The 23,811-nt window shown below is 37.6% G+C and overlaps 1 protein-coding gene across 1 annotated transcript; it reads right to left on the reverse strand.

Annotated features, from left to right (window-relative positions):
* Nucleotides 1-3,589: 3,589 nt before the first annotated feature.
* LOC148737758 (uncharacterized) lies at nt 3,590-22,077 on the reverse strand. Its single transcript, XM_088749337.1, has 22 exons — nt 22,025-22,077; nt 20,892-20,963; nt 20,455-20,526; nt 19,850-19,921; nt 19,410-19,481; nt 18,746-18,817; nt 18,314-18,385; nt 18,013-18,084; nt 14,863-15,859; nt 14,430-14,511; nt 13,816-13,857; nt 13,577-13,657; nt 12,969-13,013; nt 11,810-11,842; nt 10,889-11,048; nt 10,214-10,284; nt 8,494-8,541; nt 8,135-8,188; nt 7,356-7,412; nt 7,108-7,170; nt 6,646-6,697; nt 3,590-5,627 (listed from the first exon to the last, which is right to left on the reverse strand). The coding sequence occupies exons 1-21, from the start codon at nt 22,075-22,077 to the stop codon at nt 6,666-6,668; spliced, it is 2,322 nt and encodes a 773-aa protein (XP_088605463.1). The 3' UTR covers nt 3,590-5,627; nt 6,646-6,665.
* Nucleotides 22,078-23,811: the final 1,734 nt, after the last annotated feature.

Genomic DNA, 23,811 nt, shown 5'->3' on the forward strand with positions numbered 1-23,811 from the left:
TGCTCTATTCTGCAATTTCTGCAGTTTGTCTCGTAGCGTTTTCCCACAGCTACCCCAAACAATGTCACAGTAATCAAAGTGAGGTTTTACTAAAGCTTGGTAGATGAGATGTAAGGTTGATGCTGGGATCAGGTGCCTAATTCGCTTTAGGGCCCCGATACCAGAGGCGATCTTTTTCGTTAGTTTTTCGATGTGACTATGCCAATCGAGTTTATCGTCTATTATTACACCAAGCGATTTTGTAGCTGAAACCTGGCTCACTTGAGTATTGTTCATTCTAATTGTTGGAGAAGCTGTGAGAGTATTCAGTCTCTGCCTCGACCCTATTAGCATGAATTCGGTTTTAGTCATGTTCAACGTGAGTTTGTTCGCTTGTAGCCAGTTGAAGACGTTTTCTAGGTCTTCATTTAGACAAAACTGAACGTTCTCAAGATTGCATCCCGCATATGTGAGGTGCGTGTCATCGGCATACATTCTCGGTTTACAATTTGATAAGCAATTTGGAAGATCGTTGATATATAATAAGAACAATAATGGACCGAGGATGGTCCCTTGTGGGACGCCGCAAGTCAATGAGTAGCTACTGGATAGCGACCCGTTGACAGAGCATTTTTGTGTTCGGTTTTCCAAATATGACTGAAACCATCTGAAAGATTTTCCATGTATACCATAACAGTTTAGTTTCGATAGAAGGATCTGATGATCATCAGTGTCAAAAGCTTTTTTCAAATCTAGAAAAATGACTCCATTGATTTTCTCGTTATCAATATTATATGCCCAAGAATCTGTCGCTTCCAACAAAGCTGTTGCAGTTGAATGATTAGCACGAAACCCTGATTGGTTTTGACATAAAATATCGTGCTCTTCCAAATAGGCATATAACTGTTCATAAACTATCCTTTCAAACACCTTCGCCATTACTGGAATCACCGATATTGGGCGGTAATTGTTAGCATCACCGCGGTCACCCTGTTTATAAAGAGGGGTAATCCTTGCATATTTCCAGTCATCTGGGAACGTCCCTTGGCTAATAGATTGATTGAAAATATCACATATCGGCACACAAATGAGATCAGCACATTCCCTGATAAACCTAGCAGATATTTTGTCAAGGCCTGTTGCCTTTGACTTGTCTAGTTTATTTAAAAGTGAAAATACTTTAGTTGGATTGATGGGTTGGAGCTTAAACCGTTTATCTGTTGCGGTAAGATATCTTTGATAGCTACCACTATCACAATTTATCTCACTGGCAAGTTTTGGACCAATATTAGCAAAGTGGTTATTGAATTCGTTTGATAGCTCCAACGGATTAGTTATCGTTAATCCGTTCACTTTTAGTGACGCCACTGGCGTTTTCCCAGATTTTCGAGAAGTTAACTCGTTTATAGTCTGCCAGGTCTTTCGGGAGTCGCTGGTTTGCTTATTAAAACTATTTTGGTAATAAGCTTGCTTAGCTGAGCGTATTTGCTTATTGACTATATTTCTTTGTTTCTTAAATAATGCCCAATCGTTAGGATCATTTGTCTTGCTAGCTTTGATTTTTAATATGTCTCTATTATGCATAAGGTCTTTCAATTCAGAGGTAATCCACGGAGAACTCCGTGAACGAACGCGCATCGTTTTCAGTGGGGCATGTTTGTCAGCGATAGCCAGAAATGTACATTTCCATTGCTGCCACATCACGTTTGGGTTGGAAGACTCGTATACATTATCCCAACATTGAGATAGAATATCATAACGAAACTTTTGGCGATCGAAATTTCGGAAATTTCTGTATGTAATAGAATTATGTCCGTTAGACATCCCATTCAGGGCAAGTTTTCTATATACATACACCATGCTATGGTCACTTATTCCGATATGACAAACTCCCGAACATGCAATCTTATCCGAGCAGTTGGTATAGATTAAATCAATTAGAGTTGATGAGGTGGGTGTTATCCTCGTCGGTTCAGAGATAAGCTGCTCGAGTCCGTAGACATCAGCAATACTCCTTAATTTGGATGTGTTATTGTCATATCGAGTCGTGATCATGTCACAGTTCATGTCTCCCAGTACAAAAAATTCTACATTTTCACTATCCAATCTCCCAATTAGGGATTCAAAAGGTGAAAAAATGCCAATAGGAGAGTCAGGTGGTCTGTACCAAGTAACAATCACAAAGGATTTTGAATTTGGCTTATGGATTTCCAAGCAAAGATTTTCTAGTGTATCCATGTGTAGGTCATTTCGTACTGTAAAGTTGATTGAAGTTTTTACATAGAAGCATACCCCTCCGCCGCATTTTGTTAGTCTATCGCGGCGAACTATTTCGTATCCCGGAATATGAACTTCTTGATCTCGAATACTCTCGTTCAGTTTCGTTTCATTTATGGAAACAATATCGATATCATTGTTTGCTAATATGATTCTTAATTCGTCTATATGAGTAATTAATTGATTAATATTGAGTGATGCCATTCTAAAACCGCGCAAAGGAGGCAATATTGAGACAGATTTTTCGGCCTTTTGGTTGTTTAATTGATCCCGCACGGCATTGACGGACAGCACATTATCTCATTCTAGGTGCGATTTAAAATTATTATAAAACTGCTCATTACCTTTAAAATTTAAGTGCAGTCCACCTTTGTTGAGTCCACTATGAGATATGTTCTCATGATGGATTAATTTCCATCCATTTTGATGGCAGAACTTCCTTAGATGCTTGTTGGCTGTTTTCACTGCCTGGTCCAGCTTATCTTTTCTGCATACCAGCTCCGACAGCGTAACTGTAACTGTCTTTCATCTCTTGAAGGAGTGTATGAAAAACTCCAAGACGTTCTCTCCTGGAATATGGTTCGAACCTAAAACCTATGCTTTCTTCGATGTTCTCTCTCGCTTCTTCTTCGAAAAACAATTCGGAGAAGCAAAAAACATGCCAAAAATCTTCTTCTTCGATCGACTGCCGCCATTTTTATTTTGGTTTTGGCGGTAAAAGTGACTAGTCCCAGTCTTTCCACCATTTGATCCGATACATACGATTTAATGAAAACCAGTTTTCGCATGGATCGCTTCAGTCGCGTCTGTCGCTTCTATCGCTCCGGGAAGTGGCAGAGACGACTGTTGCGACAGGGAAGATTATATGGAAACCGGGCTTTGGGGTTCCCTTTCTCGAAGCATTCACATTTTTGTTATTTCATGTTGTTGTTTTGAAGAGGGAAATTACATAGAATGTATTCAGAGCACTGAAAAACAAACGTAGCGAAGTAGCGCAACATAAAACGAAACAAAATCTGCATCATTTTACCAGATTTCTCAATTCATCTTATCCGACAGCCCATCTGTAACAATTCCATTGTTCAGGTTTGGCGAGAGGGGCGAAACACTCTGTTGCGCTCGCTCCGCTCCCCTGAAAAACGCCATAAAAGAACAGAATTTTTTAAACGGCCTTCAACTTTTAAAAAAAATTACAAGTCCAGCTCTACTTGAGATTCAGGGCCGTCCCTGTACCCCTTCCCAGACAGAGTCAATAGGACTGCAGATAAAGCTTAAGCAAGACTCAATACTTTCCTGACAAAAGACTCAAGCGTAAGGTCTAAAAGGTGTTTTATTAAAGGCTGTGGTTTATAGTAAAGATGACTCCTTTATTGACAATTTTATAGCTTGGTACAATGTTCTAATCTCGGTGCCATATCCCTCTAAAAGCCACTTTCATGTTCAGGTTATTCTTACTGTAAAAGCCTTGTTTGACGATCGCATTTCGACCATGCTATCAAGCAGTTTGAATATCACGTGCTACAATGAGCTAGATTTCTCAAAATGAGTTAAAAGATCTTTAAATGAACTACAAAATTAAACACAAATCAATACCAAATATCTAACTTAGTGATATTCGTAGACCTTTTTTTATTCATTTATTAATTTGTTTATTTTATTTTCAAGAGAAATATTAATATAAGCGTAATATGCTTGGACGTCAATTAAAGTCCTAATGCCTATCATGCTCGCAAACAAGTTAAAAAATCTAAGAAATGAGCTAGGTTATTGATAAACTACGAAATCTGTCATAAGCGATGTCAACCTGTGTAGTTTTTTTTTTTCATGCGATCACTTGTTCTATTCATTCGTCTATTTATCGACAAGAGATACCCATGAAACTCAATGATTAGATTCGCAGCTTGAGTGAAAAATACTCACTAATGAGTTTTGCAGAAAACTATTTATGTTGTTGTCCTACCAATTAACTCATAACTGACTTAAGTACCCAAACGTTTGTCCAAGTTATATAATGGATCCTCTCGATCAGTCGTGGAAAACGTCCTAACATTGCGAAAGTAGACTTCACTTTACTTTTAAATTACCATAATGCTTGAAAACGAGTCAAAAAGATTATAGAAATGAGCTACTTATATCACTTAATGCCTGAACACTAGTTGGTAATGTGCTATTCCGTAAATTGTTCTCCTTTTTTTTTGCCATTTTTATTCTTATTTACTTTCATTTAGAGATACTGATAAAGCAAACAAAACAAAACAAAAAAGAAAAACAAACCAAACGAAACAGAACAAAACAAAGCAAAGCAAAACAAGGCAAAACACAACAAAACAAAACAAATGAAAACGAAACAAAAACATAAAAGGAAACAAAAAATGCAACATTTTACTCTGATTACCACTAAGTATCTGCCATGTGAACGGTACGGCTGTCTAAGTTGTATAGCCACATTCTAAAAACTCTTTTTTAGTCTCAAAACGCGCATTAGGTGCAAAAATACTCCTAAATTTGTTTTGAGTTAACAATGAGCCACAGAACTTTGTTATACTAATAAATCTCTTGACATATTTGCCTCAGGATCATACTAAGTTTTTTCTCCAAATTAGTTGACTTTTTTCTTAAACTAGAGATACCTATGACACTTAACTGTCGATACGCAATCTAAGTGCTAAACATTTGCTTTTGTTAATATGATATATGTCATTTTATCAAAGTACGGTTTTAAAAAAAAAATCTGAGGTAGAACCTACTCTAGAAAAAAGTTATTCAGGAAATTGAAATATTGAATCCCCCCTAGATTAGAGGAAAGCCCCGAAGAAGGCTAAAAAGTTGTAATCAAAATCAGCTAATATTCATATTTAAGACCACTGAGGCATTTTCCTACTCACTTTAAGTTAATCTCGTGTACTATTAATGATAGGAAAATAACTTCCTTAAAAAAAGAATCAGCACGCGGGCGTGATTTTCGGTGTTTAGCCGCTTTCCAGGTGAAGCCGTCAGGCAGCTTAAACTTCTTTCTCAAATCTATGATATCTTAGTATATGCCGGAAATAATAGACCTACAATATCAGCTAGCTAGACATATATCGCAATTGAGCACAAAAAGAATATGGAATCAGACCAAATGAACTCTGAGACACAAACAGAACTGTCACTACACGCCAATTCAGAGATAGCGCCCAATGTCTTTGATACTAACTATACCATGCTACGAGTTATATAGCTAAGGAATCAATTAGGGAAATTAAAAAAAAACTGTCAGATTGAGTTGACTAAGATATTTCCACAGACACTGTACTTGATCGTTACTAGAATTACTTTTTTCTATTTCTTGAACTATTTGTTTCTTTTCTCCAGCCCTGACGGTCTCTTTGCTGATGAAAAGAGGAAAAGTACACAGATAAATGATTTCAAAACGTATCTAATTAGTTGATTACTTGACCTGCCTATCAAATAGTCCCTTTGGGTTGTCTGTTCCAGCCAGGCAGCTACAAAATGGGATAAGCGATTGCCATGCCAACCATTTAAGCGTACAGTCAGGCTGACATTCCCGCAAAAAAAAAATCAAGCAGAAAGTCGAGCTGATAGACACCGCAGCAGTTAGGCAGACAGCCCGCCTAACAATCAAGCAGTGAAATAGTTAGATAATCTGTCAGCCATAGTCAGCCAAGCAGTCATTATCTCAATGTAATCTGAATGCTTACTCGTCAGCTGGCCGATTGATCTGTCAGCCATACTGTTATGTATAGACTCGTTAAGTTGGCTAACTTAAATTATCAAATTTAAATTGTTGCACTAGTCAATAAGCAGGGTAAATAATTCGAGGAGGGCAAGTAGATGTGTGTTAACAAAGGATATGCAGCAAATGGCACTCATAGAGCCCGCTAGCCACAGAGGACTCGTTTTTATTTCACTTTTTTCAAGTCATACATCGCCAAAATCAGAACGCAAATCGACGCGTATGTAAAACCGTAACCAGGACATTATAATCATTACTAGTTACAGTGCTATGTTCCTCGCCAGAGCCCGCTTCAGTTATATCAATTGCAGTCAGAATCTCGATTTTGAGCCTTGTTAGATCGACCATAAGCTTTAAATAATACATGAAAATTTACTCTGTTTAACTGGGAAAGAAAGTCAGTGGGACTCATATATGTATTAGGAGGTTTAAGTAATCAGGAGGCAACCGTCCATGCATATACACGGCAATGCATCAGGACAAAAAATAAGATATTTTCACCCTTCATTTTAAATGATATATATAAGACTAATGTCGCACAGAATAACTTTGATAAGATAGCGATCAAAACGCAAATTCTTTTTAGGACTTTGTTTTCCACACCCCTTTAGTTAGTGGTATTCAGTCTTGAAGCAAAGATAATAAAGATTTACCTTGGTTCCAAAACAGAGAACTAAAGCCTGGTATCAAACACCTCTTCCTCCCCTGGATAAATTACGAAAAGACATGGAAATACAAAATATTGTAATATGAATATATTATTTCTAACACAATGCTTGCTTGACTGTGTTAAAGTGCTTATCAAAACTATTATTTATATTTTCTCTATTTAGTGTACATTTGAGCAAGTACCTGTAAAGTTAAAGATGATATAAAAAGTGAGTCACACAACTAATTCAAGTGTGACATATATCAAGTTTCAGTATTTCAAGACAGATTTTGGCCCATTACTAAGACGAAGTATAATAATACCCAGTGTTTTCATTTTTCTCTCAATTCAGTCGCTTCTGATGTGAATCACCACGTTTCGATTTTCTTGAAGCGATAAGTTGGAGTGATTATGTGTCACTTTATGAACACTGACTCTATGTTGGCGGATTTACAAGGAATTTTACCTTCCTTTGCGATCTCTAAGTCAGGCTCAAGCTCCTTCTCTTCCTCTTCAACTCTTTGAACATCTGAAGGAGATGATGTATTTCACAAACACTATATTTGTGTTGAGTTGTTCAATCTTCTTTCTACTTAAGCATGTTATAAAACCATTAATTTTCCAGTGAATGTCAAGATGACAGATATGCTTCAATAATTCAACCCCTTGCCCTAACCTCACAAGTGAACAATCAAATAGTACCCCCTTCTTTACCTTTGTCACTAGGTAATGAAACTTCTTCACTCTCCTCTTTCTCCTCAGCCTCGAAAGCTGTGTAATAACAAAGCTATTTGTTAGAATGAAGTATAAGTATCTTAAAGGCGAAGCATAGAAAGTAATTGAGTTACCATCATTCTGACTGTGTAGGCTAACACCATTGCCGCCAAATGTATAAGTTTGTCTTCATAGTAAACTTGACCCATGGCCCTTCCATTAAGCCAATTAATTGCTCCAAATAGCTCTTAAGTCTAAATAAATATAGAAATTATAATAAAGAAAACTTGCACTGTATGCAGAAAAAAACTGAACTCTTAAAATGATGTCTATTTGGATACTTGCGATCGACGAAGTTGCCGTGATGTTGGGAGAATCACGAAGTAATTGAGAGAGTTGAAACGTTCAGAGTTAAAATTTTGTGACCCTCTAAAAGCCTTGCTGAAGGACCACCAGTTTAACCGATCACCATTGTCTCTGTTTCCTCAAGTAGAGAATTAGTGCAGATACAAGGCCTACCCGTATATGCCCTTCAACCCTATCCAAGCGGAGAGCCTAAAATGACTGAGGCCAAGTTAGTTTACGCTTTCCGTTTTCTCTGTAAGATGATGTGTGTACTCAAAGATACATTAGTCCTCATTCATTTAATCTTGTTCGTCATAAAGGAATTCAAAAGATATTTTTTTAAGTTTCTATTAAGTCGAATATATATTTTTTTATCAACTCATCTAGAGCCTTGTTATCTTGATCGACCAGTCGAAGACAAACCCCACCTTTACCTTTGCAACTTGGCTCTGGAATCCCTTCGCTCTCCGCTTGCTCCTCAGATTTACCTGTTGTGTGAGAACAAACGGTTGTTGATTAGAACTAAGTAAAGTCGCTCAAAGCGACGAATAGAATGCAAGTGACCGTCATGACCACTGAGTAGGTCAACACAAATATAGTAAAATTAAAAAGGTGGGTTATATAAAAGAACCCGGCTAATGGCCTGCAAGTAAGCCAGGTACATGCCCTCGTTGGCTTTTAACTTCATACAAAGAAAAACGAAAACAAACAAAAAACAAGAACTTGCACTGTATGTGGTATTAAAGAAGGGTGCTATATAATGCACCGTTCCGAAAGAACTCATCGCTTTTACCTTCATCAGTTGGATCTTCAGTCTCAGGATTTTTTTCTTCTTCTTGACCTACAGAAATACATCATAAACAAAAGGTACCCATAGAATGATGTTACTATTTTTTTTGTTTGTTGGTTTCATTTTGGGTAGATCATCATTATTCAAAACAATGACAACATCAAAATTTAAAGTATTAAGGAGAAAAATGACCCATTAGATGCACCCCAAATAGCGGTATGTATAAACCTCCATGAATAAGAAATAAATATATCTTATTAGACATTTTGTTGTGTAGTATCACTGAGTATTTTTACGAGTTGTACTGTATTTCGACGAGCCCGTAGTGCGAGTCAAAAGAGAGATAACGAATAAAAATACTTAATGATACTGCACAACAAAACGTCTAATAAGTTACTTATTATCCAACAGACCAAATTCTTATTTCAATGCGGGGGAATTTCGCGGATATTCATTTACAGGGAGTGCGTGACAGAATTATTCGAGGCGGAACGGAATTGGGTTGTTGTCGTGTTGCTATTTCTACTTTCTTCTATAAATGAAGAAATTTCCTGGTCGTCTAGCTGTTTTTCCTCGTTCGATTAATCTAATAAACTTGGATTTATATTGGCAAGCCATGCTGACTCTTCGTCGTCAGAAATATGACTCAAATTGTCCGCCATTTTTTTTCCAAACTTCAATCCAAATCTTCGCTTGCGCGATGCAGGAAAACCTGTCTAACCGGTTCTCTAGGGTACAAATATCGCGTGATACTTGTACTCGTCGGTGGCGTTATCTGCACTCTACGGAGTGTAGTTGGATAATAAAACCTATTTTTATAAGGCCGATTTGGTGAAAGCCTAAAGAGAAATAGGCGTACGTTTTGGTTTGTTTTGACACTCGCGGGAGTAAATATGACGGTCAGCCGCGCCGCACTCGTCCCGGAATTTTTTGGTGATATTACAAGTAAACATTTTCACAAGAGAGTACACTCTTCAATTCAAAATATGAATAACAAAGCTTGTACGCTCACGGAAAAGTAAACAATAATAATCAACTAGGAGCCTGTAATGGCATTTTGTTTTTGCCAGCTCCTTTTACTGTCCTCAATCTCGACTAAGCAAACTTAGGGAAGCGCTTCCAATGTTGCTATGTGACGTCATATTGGCATTGATCATCTGACGGCGGCGTATACAAGAGAACAGTAGAGTGATAGAGATAATTGCACAAAATATAACCATAAACCCACACTTCATTTAGTAGGTCGAATGTAAAGAATTGTACCTTTTGTACAATGAAGGCTGACAAAATGTACTTCATGGATGTGTCCCAAAGCAAGTGTCCTGCTTTTTTCAACAGGACATTGTGGCCGTAAGATAACATCGTGGGCAGCGGAAAGACTGCTGACCACATGAATGCTAGTTTTGTAGCAGTTTGCTGCGGCAAATAGAATAACATGGTCACCCCAAGCGCCATCTTGCTCCATGTACGTTAAGTAATCAGCCCATGATGGATGTCCATGGACGAAGTGAAACAGATCTGTTCCATCCGGCTGAGAGAAGAGTAAAATAGAGAAAGAAACTTAAAGTGTAATGGGAATGGTACACTGGACGAAGTTGAGGATGTTGGAAGGAATCATCGGTTTAGAAAATATCAAAAGGATACTAAACAGTAATAAGAACGGACAATAACCGATCAGAGTTATGAACTCAATGTTCTACATTGGATGTAGCAGTCTATTTGCCCTTTTGAAACATCAAATGTCTAGTGTCCACTTTATCCAGAGTCAAGGCTCCCCAGTTGGGACTGTCCCATCTGGGGGGAGATTCAAACGTAAAGTACTTTTAAGAAACCTCGGGTTGGCTGCCTTCTCCACAGGACAAAGCCCTTTTGACACGGAGGTCTGCATTCTGCATTCATCCGTGACCCGGACATGGTTTCTATTAAAACTCGAGAACTACAAAGCGTGTTCTATGGGTCATCCGACATATTAAACAATAATTCCCCAGAATAAAGGTGACTAGAGCTGGGTATTTATCGAGGCGAGGAAGCAAGGTAATTATCCATCACTTTCACAGACGCTGAGGTAGAAAATTACTTACGTATATAGTAGAAGGCGGTGAATGGTACTTATTAATCACTTACCATAGCCAATGAGCACGCGGTGTGGTTTATACTAAAAGCTGATGTCAGAGTATTTATGATCTTTATTAACCCCTACAGGAGGAGTAGTGATGTGTTGGCCAGTTGGCCCACATGGAGATCTAACGTTCATGGTGCTCCTAAAGTAATAGTAGTTACATAGAGTGTAAGACTTCAACTTACTAGTTTAGGGTTTTTTTTGAGGTTCTGGACCAATATTTGTCTTAATTCGTCGTGTTTTATTTTGATTCCCATAGTAATTTCCAGTTGATCTGACAAAGCAAAGAACATGCAGTTTCCTGATCCTTCATTGTCGACAATTCTGAAGCCTTTGTCTGAAGCAATTTTCTTCAACTCAAGTTTTAGGTCTGTCTTGTCATTGACTTTGCTTGCATCGAGTTGCATCTGTTGAAGCTGAGAAATTAACTGGACAGAACCTAAGTGGAGAAACGGATGAATAGACAGAGGATAAGTACCACCATGCCCGTGATTAAAGGAGGACCAAATAAAAAAAAATATCTACAATGTAAATATTTTTTTTTTAGGTTTCTGCAAGTTCTTAATATTAAGTTTTCTTGATATATGGAGGAGCGTTATAGAAAAGGAAGTAAAAAAAGAATTCTTAACGCCTCGGTTTTCAAATTTCATTAAATCGCACTAAGTCATTTCTCCAAAAACTTCCTAGGAGATTAAAAAGATCTACACTTCGCCCTCCAAAAGCCAGATATTTTAGTCCAATACTTTTTTTTAGTTCATAGTTAAAGTAACGGGTTACTTTTGACCTAGTTAGATGAAGCTTGGATAAATACAATGAGATTATGTATACAAAACAATCAAAAAATGCTCAAATTGCTGTCAAAACTTATGTCGTTTTTCAAGATTTAGTACTTTTTATTGGCTCAAGTGTTTTCAATTCGTGGCGCTGCGCTCTTAGATTGGTCTGTAGTTTTTAGCTTCTGACGCGGCATTTTGGTTTCAGTTACTATCGATTTCCTCGAAAAAAAATCAATATTCAGCCAAACGAAACATGTAGCGGTTGGTTTCATTGTAAAGTACACATAGCTTGAGAATATGGGCCGAATCAATTTTATGGCCGCTGCCACGATATTTCGAAAATTGTTCAATTTGGCCACATTTGTTCTTGAGCGTTAGTTTATTGTTTTGTAGAGTGATTTATTTCCCCATTAAACAGACAAACCAAAAACCCGGATGTCAAAATCATCGTCATAATCTGTTTCAAAGAACAAGTAGATTAAACCATGTCATGATGCTGACGGTTGGTGTTTTCTTTTGAAAGAAATTCCTCTCAAATGCAGTTTTTACATAAGTTAATATTCGTGTACGTTCAATTATTCATTGATTCGTGAAATAAGATTGTAAAGCCTAGTTTATACGTCGCACTACAGCCGACTTTTATTCAGACGAATTTAATTCAAGATCCCACAAGCAATTAAATTCGACGATAGCGCGATGTCTAAAACGAATTCAATTCGTCTGGTAAATTGAATTCGTTTTAGACGTTTTATCCGTCTTGGTAAGACGGATAAAATATCGATAAGGCGTCTTCAGTTTTAACGTCGCACTAGCAACGAACAGTCGAATGAAATGCATACATTTTCTTCATTTATTTTGGCGAGCCCGCAGTGATCCGTGGCGAGCCCGCAGTGACCCGTGGCGAGCTTTTCGAGTGACACCTCTGACCAGAGACACTGCATTTAGGAAGATAATTAAATTCGACCGTATTGACTCCGACGCATACAACCACACCACGATTTATGTCGATGGAACGACGAATTTGATTGAATTGAATTCGTCTGAATTAAATTCGACTGTAACGCGACGTATAGACTAGGCCTAAGTTATCCAGTAAAGGCATTTTAAAAGATATAAGTATAAAAAAGAAAAAAACAGATTTCATTTTCGGTCAAGCTTACTGTTCGTTTTATTGTCAGCAAAGGACCAGCGTAACTTGTACCAAAGTTTAATAAAACACGATCGATCACTTAGTTGAGTTATCAATCAAAAAAAAAAAATATATATATATATATATAGAGAGAGAGAGAGAGAAAATTTTAAAAGATAATAATAATAAGGCTAATACTGTTGCCAAGGAAATTTGATAGCACTCGTTTCTCTCTTTTATTCATTCCCATTACATCATTTCTTCTAAGGCATTGGCGATTCTTAGAAATAGTTGTAGAAAGCAGTTCAAGTGGAATGAATGGAATACTAATCTTGTGCGAATGACGCGGTTATCTATGACTTGCTTTCATATTTTATTGATAAACCAAATTTTAAATTCAAAGAAAAGCAAATAATAGGCAAGGAATTTTATTTCAATTAATAGGACTTTGTACCTGAAGGAGATATGGCGTCATCCCCTCCACATGCTTGTTCCACTGCTATCGATGGAGTAAATGATTTTTTTTTAAGTAGAGTTATTTATCAAGTAATAAATTAGAAAACTTGATACCCTGAATGGTTACTGTCAATACACATTACCAGATCTGTGTCATACGGACGACGCAGGTATAATTTTTAGACAATACGACGTATATGTTACTTATATAAACGGATGATCATGAGATTCTCACAAGCGAGGTTCAGAAAGTGCGTTAAGAAAATTGTCATCAGGATTTTTCGAGTTGATTTAGTTTCTATATGGATTCCTCTTGCAGTTATCAAACAAAATTGATAACATCAAATTTCTTCCCACTTATGTCATATGGGGAGACCATTGCTTAATCTTTACTTATTCTATAGTGCACAAACTTATGTGTCAGAGCATGGTAAGGAATGCTATGATTTCATTCTAGAAATCTCAGTATTTTCAAGAGCTACCGTTTGGTAGACTAATCAATTCTGATTAAAATGACTGAATTCAGAGGTTTCCCATTTCATTGTCCACTTTACTAATTTTGAAATGACGTATCAATAAAAATAAGTAAACGGATAAAGCACAGACCTGGTTGCGGAGCAGGCAACTCAGGGGCTTCCGCTTCTGGGATTTCTTTCTGTTTTATTTCTTGCATTTCAATTTGTTCTCCTATGGGGAAGAAATTGCAAATCAAATGGGACTACGAATGGGGCAGAATGAAAGGAGAGACAGGTACTACACGCTGAGCCCCTACCCAAGAGGGGAGAAGACTTTTTATATATAATTACACTGAGAATACCCATATTTTACCGTTGTTAGCATCTCACCTTCAAATCTGATCTGTCTCTGCTGATCATTTTCTGTTTCTTCTGTTCAATAGAACAACAGCAATAAATCTGTACTGCTCTTCTCCAACCGGAGAATAAACTTATGTCAAGTTTTTCGAAATATTGATTTTGAAAAATAATTCTAAATGGCCGCTTTGTATCTTCACCTTGGAACTAGAAACATCTCTTTATATCTTAAGAATAATTTAGAAAACTCCGTTATTCTTCATAATTCAAGAAAGTTTGCAAACTGAATTCAATTAGATCCTAACAAATACCTTTGAAGACACCAGCCAACATTAATTGGGATCAAATCATGATTTCAAATGGCGTCGTTGCCCCTTTTGAATTCGTTAATTTATTGCTTTGTCACCAATTCTACCTTTAAACTTAGAGTCACTCACATGACTGATTTCATCTTAGCTACTTCTTCTATAGCAATTCATGTTCTTGATAACAATCCTGTTTTCACATTTTGCTTCTTACACCTTTGTGGTTTTAATAATTAATTTATTCTATTGGAAATAATGTCTATTTTTGCCATTTCAAAGCAGTTTCACCCTTATCCTCTTTGAAAAACTTATAGTATAGGTAAATAGAACATCAAACTGAACCTTCTTGTTTTTTTCCCCTGCTGAAAATAGATCGAACATTGGCCCACAGCTTCCTCAGTTTTACTTTCAACACGGCTTGTACCTATACGTTAGAAATTCATGGGCTTGTTAGTGATCTGCATGGGTATTATCAACCGTGAAAAAGCGAGCAAAAAAAGAACTTTACAATCATTTATTCCATTTTGATCTATGCGACTTTTGTGTCTCTATTTCGGGTTATTTCGCAAAGAGAAAACTCCTCTCGAATGAAATGTGATGGTTTCAAAATATTTCTTGTCCGTCAGGGAAAAAAAAAACCGCCTTTGAAGTAAAATTATCGCCAACATCTCTGAGGAACATCTATCGGTGTTTGTTTCAAACAATTATCTTGCAGTGTGTCTGTTAACCTAAAAATGACAGTTTGTCCTATTCCGAAGAAAGATGAAAATGTTACCTGTGGAGTAGAAAGGGTATACAGCAGTGGGTTGATAGCTGAATTGATCGGCAGGGCGAACACTGCAATCCACACCGCCAGATCACCAGGTGGATCAAACGTTTTCTCGACGTGCGACTTGATGCCAATGGAAATGATTGGTATCCAACACAAGAAATCGGTCAAAATAATAAAGAAGACTCTCTTAGCAAGTGCCCTTTCTCTTTTGGCCTGTGCACTTTGTGCTCTTGCTCGTATTTCACGAACAGTTCCATGCGCACCGAGCCGTCTGCTTGAAGACCACGATTTCAACAAAATGACAACATAAGCCACCATAATGAAGATGAAAAGAGAAAAATTTAGGACGATAAAGATAGAGGTGGAGTATTCCCAGCCTTCTTGTAATTGCGGGGAAAGTTGCAGGGGCAGGCACACAACGTTCTTGCCATAATACCAGTCACCAAAGTAGTGCATTCCAGACAAGGGAAGGAATGCCATAACGCCTCCCACCAGCCAGATAACTGCACACATTATACGAGTCTGCCTTGGCGTAATTTTTGCAAAAGTGTAAGGAAACACAATGTTCTTGAGTCTGTCCCATGCAATCAGAGAAATCATCATAACTGACACCTCACTTGAAAGGACAGACATGGCGCCATTAAAATGGCAAAACCAACCGGTGCGCCACTTATAGTCGTGCATGTAGTATTCCCCTGACCATTGGAGGTCTTTTATACCAATAATGATAAGGTAAATGCCCATGATGCCATCTGATATACCCAGATTCACCAACATGATAGACTGGACCACATTGTTATCAGGGAAAAAATACTGCCACCCAACTACAAACAGAGACCCAAACAACGACAGGAGGCCGACAACCCAAAGACTTCTCCTTGGAGCAAGGTTGCGGAACATGGATTGACAGCTTGCAAAGTTGTCATTGAAGGAATATTCGCAATCGGCATTCTCTTTGAAAAGATCAAGGTGACAGCACATCAGATTAGTGTCCAGAGTTCTGGAATTAGAAAAAAGAAGAGGAAATTTTAAAAGGTGCATCGCTAGAACATTGAGAACGAAACTATAGAGATATAAAAAAAATCGGCAAAACAGTGATTTATGCAAGCTAAGACAAAGATAATTGATAGAAAAGTAATTTCTTTCTTTTTCATTGATTGAATCATAATAAGAAAGCCCCACAAAGTATGTTTGAAGCATTTGCGTTTGAAATCTAAATATAGCATCATATCATTTCCAATATTGAAATTCGAAGTGATGGTGAATTTTTTCATGAATCCAAAGTCACTGGTGATCTGAACTATAAAAGGCTGAGCTGAAACAAAATGATTGAAATGATAACAACATGCTGCATGCAGTAAATGGCTTGAACCCGGGGGTAACATGTGAAGTAACATGTGATCGTCCGGGTGAGTGTAGTCCTGTGAAGGACTGTTGTCGGTGGTAGTGACTGACGTTTCGACAACCTGTGCGGAAGTCATCATCAGAGTCAAGTGAATGATTGTTGTCAGTAGAATGTTCTTATTCCAGTTCGTGTGAAATGATCGGTTGGTTTTGCCGTGATGTTATTGGCTGTAAGAGTCAAGTGACGTAAGTCGGTCGTGATTGGTCTATTTCGATCTCTCGATAAAGTTAGGTCGTTCTTTTTCGGTCGTTTGTGATGTTTATGTCGTGAATGAGTCGTTTGTATGGAGCGGGTAGCTGTTGACATCTGTTTAGGGAGTCTGTTGTAAGTTAGTAAACCAGCTTTCCAGAGTCAGTCGTTGAAAATAGTCAGTGCTGTAGGTTAGGCATTGCGCAGAGTCCTATTTAATGTTGTCCCAGTCCCAGTCAAACCAAAACATGAGTCTGATTGAGCGTTCAAACACAATCGAAGTTGTTTAATGAGCAATATCTCATTAAAGAGACAATCAAACTTGTTAGGGCATTTTCTCAACACCTTAAAACAATTGTGAAAGTCATCCGGAATCCTGCCCGCTGAGTGTTGTTTGCAGTCGTAGATTTTAACGCAATGAAGACTGGTCAGCGATCCTTAAGTTTAGGAAGGTTTTAAAAGTGGAGTCCACAAGTTCCAAGGGAAACCTCAGTTTAGAGAACAAAGACTACTGTCGTTCGCACTCCTCAGTGAAGTAAGACCATGACGAGAACAGGCGATACGCGCGATCGAGGATAGTTGTCAAAAGGCCGCGCGTGGACCTATTATCAACATGACTATGGTAATGGAGGACCAGACCGTTGTTTGTTGGTTTCATGAACACTTTAGTTTCCATGTGGGGCACTCGGTTTAGGAGTCGAATACCCAGAAAGGGGAGCATTCCATCATTTTCGACCTCCATAGTGAATTTGATAGCGGGTTGAAAGTGGTTGACGGTGTTGAGGAAGTCCCTTGCTGTAGACAAATCAGGCATCACAGTCTTCATCGTGGTTAAAATCTACGACTGCAAACACCACTCGGCTTGCCAGACCCTCTATTAAAGACCAGGAATCAACTAATATCGTTAGGACACAGTTAAAAGATCTCAGTGTGAAACTCCAGACCATTGTCCAACCAGTGTTTACGAGCCGCAAGATTGCCCAGGAGTTCCCGACAAGCGAACCAAAGACTCAGCTTACTGATCAATGATGTGTTGTGTATAACTTCAAATGTGACCAGTGCGATGCTCGTTATGTCGGATACACACGTAGCCATCTCTTCGTACGCGTTGATGGACATAGAGGCAAGACCTCGTCAGTGCGCAAACACTATGATTATAGACACGCGGGCATGATTCCGGATGACTTTCACAATTGTTTTAAGGTGTTGAAAAATTGCCATAACAAGTTTGATTGTCTCTTTAATGAGATGTTACCCATTAAAAAACTACGCCCGTGTTTGAACGTACAATCAGACTCAGTTCGCGCCAAGGTCTGTGGCTGACTTATGCAAATTAGTGACTCTGGATTCTTATTAGTTACTCTTGAAATCGCATATTTAATTTAGTTTTCCTTGACAATGCCGCCAAGATGTCGCCGAAACGTCGGACTTTTATCGTTAGTTTTTGGCTGTATGGATATATTTTTTTATTATTATTTTTTTCCAAGGCAATTCAAACAACATTCGCCTCATATATCCTTTTGAAACCATTGAATAAAATGATTAGAATAGAATCTTACACTCTGATAATGTGCGGAAAATAATTGAAAAATCCTTTGGGCAGCTCAGCCATGAGGTTGTAATGCATGAACCTGCAGTTTCGAGTAGAAAGTGAAAAGTACCTTAGATTATGATGTATAAACTGTTCAATTATCTCATTTTCCCAAATAACTATTTACAAGCCTTCCCTCTGACTGCAAAAAAACTGAAAGTGAATCCACTTCAATACTCTAAATAAAATTCACGCCGACATCTCATCCGATTGCAAAACATGCGATTTTATTTACCATGACAAAGATCAGTCATTTACAATGAACTTACAAAAATCGCAGTTTATTGGCATGCTTAAAAGTCGTACTGCTCACGTCTTGTATCTTATTACCGAAGATGTTGCTGTAAAAATGAACAACAAAACTATTTAAAATCAGAAGGTAAACGTTTGATTCCTTAAAAACTCACATGGAGTTGCCTTTAAAGCTAAACAGTACTCAACTATGTTTATTAGCGTTTTTGAAAATATTCACTTTGGTCATTAAAAGCATGTTTTACTAAAAAGGCTACCTTTTTTAGCTCAAAAAAGAAATTATCAGCAAAAATTACATTGTTGAGCATTGCAATTTTTTTTAACATGCCTGTTCTACTTCACGTTAACATTTTGAAATCAAAATTCCATATTTTAAATGTTTCTGCTACATACATTCCATCTCCTTAGAAAACTCTAGACATTTTTTGTACGTGATCGGCTGTACTTACAGGGACTTGAGTTTGTTAAGGCCCTTGAAAATTTTGTCAGGTAAGGCCTCAATTCTGTTCTCCGAGAGATATCTTAAACAGGTGAAAGGGAATTTTCAAAATTAATATACAACTGAAACATTTTTCGTATATGAGAACGATCCTTCGCAGTAAAGCACTATTTGAGCAATAGTGAAAATCAGACCTGAAAAAAATTTCAGGCCTGTACGGGATTCGAACCACTGACCTCTGCGATACTAGTTCAAATAGTGCTTTACTGCGAAGGATCGTTCTCATATACGTCTCATAACCGCAGTTCACACATATGTTTCATATGTTTGTTGTTAACTGAAACATTGTAATGAGGCATGGCACATTTAAATTGACCATAATAATTAATATTAAATATTATCACACTCTTTGCAAATATCTATCTGATGGCAAATAGTCTAATAGATTTATTGTACTAGCCGTCACTGATAGAGGATTCTACCTCCATTCAATTTTGAGGTGTTTCCTGTTATGGCTCCGAATATAAGTTACCAACTAATATCTGTAGACAGTCTCACTTCAACTTTTATTTACCGTGCTTTTAAAATGCAGTTCAATGGGCTGGTTCTGGATTGTTTTGTGAATACAATAGATCACCGTGGAAAACTAACGTGTCAGTTCTAAATATACTTACAAATCAAACAATTTCACCAAGCCCTGGAACTGATCTTCATGAAGCCTCTCAATTTTGTTATAGTCCATTTTCCTGAAGAAAGCACCGTGCAAAGTTTAGACTGAAAGACGCACATGTAACCGTGGATTGATATCCTTAACTCTGCTTGGAGCTTTCTTCTAAATCTACTACAGGGAATTTTTTTTAGTGAATTAGCAGCCAGTTTTGATGTTTAAAATTCAGGGTGAAACATCTCCAAGGCAACAAGTTCTAAGCTTCTATTTCTCTCTCTCCAAAAAAAAATTATGATAAGACAAAACGCTCTTAACTGATGAAAAAAAATTTACAAATGTAACTTTTCATAACTAGGAAGCTGACTTATTTACCACTCGTTGTTATTTGCAAGACAATCCTTCGAAGTAATTTTCAATTTCTTAAAGAAAACAGAAAACCTCACTTACAGCATTTCTACTTCTGTAATGTTTTTGAAGATGTATGGCGGTAGATTTCCGAGTTGATTATTTGACAAATCCCTGAATAAAAAACAAAAGAAAACAAGGTTGAAAATCTATAATTGTGAGATATCACCATTGATTCGCAGAATAAAAATCATTCACGGCTTCTGAAGAACAACTGCACCTCAACCTCAATTACCAAACACAGCTACATGATATGGCATTGTGTAATTCATCTAAACAGTTTCGCAATTTTCAAGACATCGAGACAATTAAAAGTACGCTTATTTGTTTATCCTTAATTTTTGCTAATCATTATGACGAAGAAAGATCCTCGAGCAATTGGTCTTCCTTGATCCTATATTACTTTCGTTATAGTTTTCTAGCTCTTTAATTAGCCAGCTTGGGCTTAAAATTTATAAAAAAAAAACCATGGTGTGTCTGTAACAAGGAATTAACATTTGGAAATTTTGATTTATAAACATTTGTTAGACCTATCAATTCTACCATTTCTCGGTTAACTGAATATGGCGCACAGCTTTGACAGTCGGAGTCTTAGAAAGTTCTGATTACCTCTTTTCATAAAATTTTATTTTGTTCATTTTACTCACAGAAGCGTCAGCTTCGAAAGGCTGTCAAAAATTCCTTCTGGAAGATTATCCAATTTGTTATTTGACAAATAGCTGATTGAAAAGGCAAAGGAACAAATTGAGTCTTGATTTACCCTGTTATTTGTAACTCATAATTCAAAATACATACAGACGCTTGTCATCAAATTAAAAGTGGTCAAATGCAAAAGAGCCGAAAGTAATCATTCATGTGCAAACAATATGCGTATTCTAGTAAAGAGGATAGAACAGGTATTGTGATAGATTTGTCTTAGCTAGGTCACGATTTTTTTTAAACGAAACAAGCACCTGAGAACTTAAAACAGCTCACGATACTCATGTCTTGTTTTCGAATAGAGATGACAATAAAAGCTAAAAATCATTCCTTTATCTCAGCTACAAAGCTAATTACTGTAAAAAGGCGTCTGCATGTAACTTACAGTTCTTCCAGACTTTTTAGATCTTGGAATAATCTGGGAGGCAACTCAGTGAAATTGTTGTCTTGCAACCATCTGTGTTAAAAAAGAGAAGTTGATTTAGTTTTATTAAGAAGCTTACAAAATGACTATTCCTCTGGTTGTATGTGTGTGATTAAATATTAATCGGAAGTTTCACTAGCAACCTATGTGGCTTTTTTGTTGCTGGTAAAAGGAATCCAAGACGGATGGGATTCCGCTCCTGTGATGGATGATCAGTGGATGAACTGGGAAAGTAAACTGTATGTGAGGATGAGCAGGCGTAAGGAAAATGAAAATCTTAAAATAGAATGTGTTAAGGTTACTGATTATATCGAGGGTGCAACTTCTGTAACACAACACTCTCCGACTCGATAAAAGTTAAAAAAAAAAACAAAGAAATTTAAAAGAAAATATTTGTCTTCTGGATATAGAGATTCAGGGGCAATCATGGAAGACAATGGAATAAAAAAAAATGTTAAAGAGAAACAAAACCAACAACTAAAGGCTAATAGGAGGGAGCGAAAGATTCTAATGCTATGTTGATTATGTTTCTAACCACACGTTACAAAACAATGCAGTTCGACTCAATGCAATGCAAAGCGGGCGATCAAGTCGTTTAAATTTATTCAATGGGAAGGAGGGCCGAGGTAGAAATTTTTAAGCTCGTGATCTTGACGTAAGGACCGAGTGGAGCGGGTTGTGTCATGTGATAAGATGAAATTGAGCAATTCAATTACCACATACTGATAATGGATTCTCAACGTGATACAATATAAAGATTTCATATAGAGTTTATCTCAGTTCTTAATTGCGGAGCACTTATTCGCTCCAGAAAATATCTTGATCAAACCTTTCGAGATAAATATTTTTAACAAGGAAATTTCCAGTCGTGTCAGAATTAAGAAATATCCGATTACCTTTATAATTTCAATAATTTCAAAATGTTATTAGTTCTGTTTTTTTTTATCTGTTTCCACATTATCTCTTGTGATGTTTCACAAAAGAGATCTTACTACAGAACGATTCAGCAATGCTAAATGATAAACTGTCACCGTGAATAATTTCGTTTTGGGGACGAGGAATGCCTTTAAAAAAGTATTTCTAAATTTACTTACAGTTCCTCTAATCCAGTCATGTCTTTGAAGGCACTTTCATTTAATCCTTTCATGTCGTTGTCATTCAGGCGTCTGCGTTATTTATCATATACACTGATTAATATAATTAAGATACTACTAAAGTGTATTTCCTTAGACAGGGGGGATCACTGAAACTTTCTGGGCCTGTTGTCCTTGACATATATTGGTGTTTTGACAATTAAGCATTAATTAAAAATTGATATTCGTCTCCTGAGGCAGGATCTGTCATAGGTACAAACCTAATGAATACTCCTCAAACCACAACACACACACACACACACACACACACACACACACACACACACATACACACACACACAAATACATATATATATATCCATCCTAGCATTAGCACTGCACTGATGAGGCCCAGAAGGCCGAAACAGTACTGTCTTACTCTAGTTTGAGCACTCTGGCATGACTTAGACGATACCACAAAGGTTGGATCGTTTGGGGTGACCATATTGGTTCTCCTCCATCCTAGCATTAGCACTGCACTGATGAGGCCCAGAAGGCCGAAACAGTACTGTCTGCAGTTAGATATAGCTCTTTGGCATACAAAGCTTTGCTTTCATGTCCAAATTGAGCACTCTATCTAGGATGAGTCATTGCCGTTGCAATTGCGCATGCTCGCTGGTTTACTCTAGTTTGAGCACTCTGGCATGACTTAGACGATACCACAAAGGTTGGATCGTTTGGGGTGACCATATTGGTTCTCCTCCATCCTAGCATTAGCACTGCACTGATGAGGCCCAGAAGGCCGAAACAGTACTGTCTGCAGTTAGTTATATATATATATATATATATATATATATATATATATATATATATATAATATACATATATATTGAGCACTCTACACTGCGGTTGCCATGCACTTAGCCTTCGGGCGAAGCTCATCACCTTAGTTGTGATTTGAGCACTCGCGCATGGCAACGTGTCTGCACTTGGTCCCACAAGTGTAGCGCCCAGGCAATGGTTTATTCCAGAGCTTGGCCCAGTGTATGCACTGCACTGATGAGACCCACATAGGTCGAAACAGTGTGCACTGTCTGCAGTTATATATATATATATATAACTAACTGCAGACAGTACTGTTTCGGCCTTCTGGGCCTCATCAGTGCAGTGCTAATGCTAGGATGGGGGAGAACCGAGACGGTCACCCCAAACGACCCAACCTTTGTGGTATCGTCTAAGCCATGCCAGAGTGCTCAAAGTAGAGTAAACCAGCGAGCATGCGCAATTGCAACGGCAATGACTCATCCTAGATAGAGTGCTCAATTTGGACATGAAAGCAAAGCTTTGTATGCCAAAGAGCTATATCTAACTGCAGACAGTACTGTTTCGGCCTTTTGGGCCTCATCAGTGCAGTGCTGAAATTATATATTGAAATTACCTCATGAGTGTGGTCATCTTCGACCATACGAAACAGCTGCCGTAATACAACGATATATATATATATATATATATATATATATATATATATATATATATATATGTTAAAACATGTCTGCACTTGTTCCCACAAGTGTAGCGCCCAGGCAATGGTTTACTCCAGAGCTTGGCCCAGTGTCTGCACTGCACTGATGAGACCCACATAGGTCGAAACAGTGTGCACTGTCTGCAGTTATATATATATATATAGAATAAATGTTTGAAAAGAAAATTTGCCCTGAGCGGGATTTGAACCCACGTCCCCCTGTTACTAGTCAGGTGTGATGACCACTACACTATCAGGACAACCATACTGGCAACATGGCAGTCGA

The sequence above is a fragment of the Stylophora pistillata genome, chromosome 2, assembly GCF_964205215.1.
Source record: "Stylophora pistillata chromosome 2, jaStyPist1.2, whole genome shotgun sequence".
Lineage (NCBI taxonomy): Eukaryota > Metazoa > Cnidaria > Anthozoa > Scleractinia > Pocilloporidae > Stylophora > Stylophora pistillata.

What these genes read in the sequence shown, in the direction of transcription:
- LOC148737758 (XM_088749337.1), bottom strand. Translation starts at nt 22,077, where the DNA reads ATGAAAGGATTAAATGAAAGTGCCTTCAAAGACATGACTGGATTAGAG. An exon ending in CAGGGGAAAAAAACAAGAAG is followed by an intron (nt 13,858 to 14,429) that starts GTTCAGTTTGAT and finishes TCTATTGAACAG; the next exon opens with AAGAAACAGAAAATGATCAG. An exon ending in TCCAGAGCCAAGTTGCAAAG is followed by an intron (nt 7,413 to 8,134) that starts GTAAAGGTGGGG and finishes GTTATTACACAG; the next exon opens with CTTTCGAGGCTGAGGAGAAA.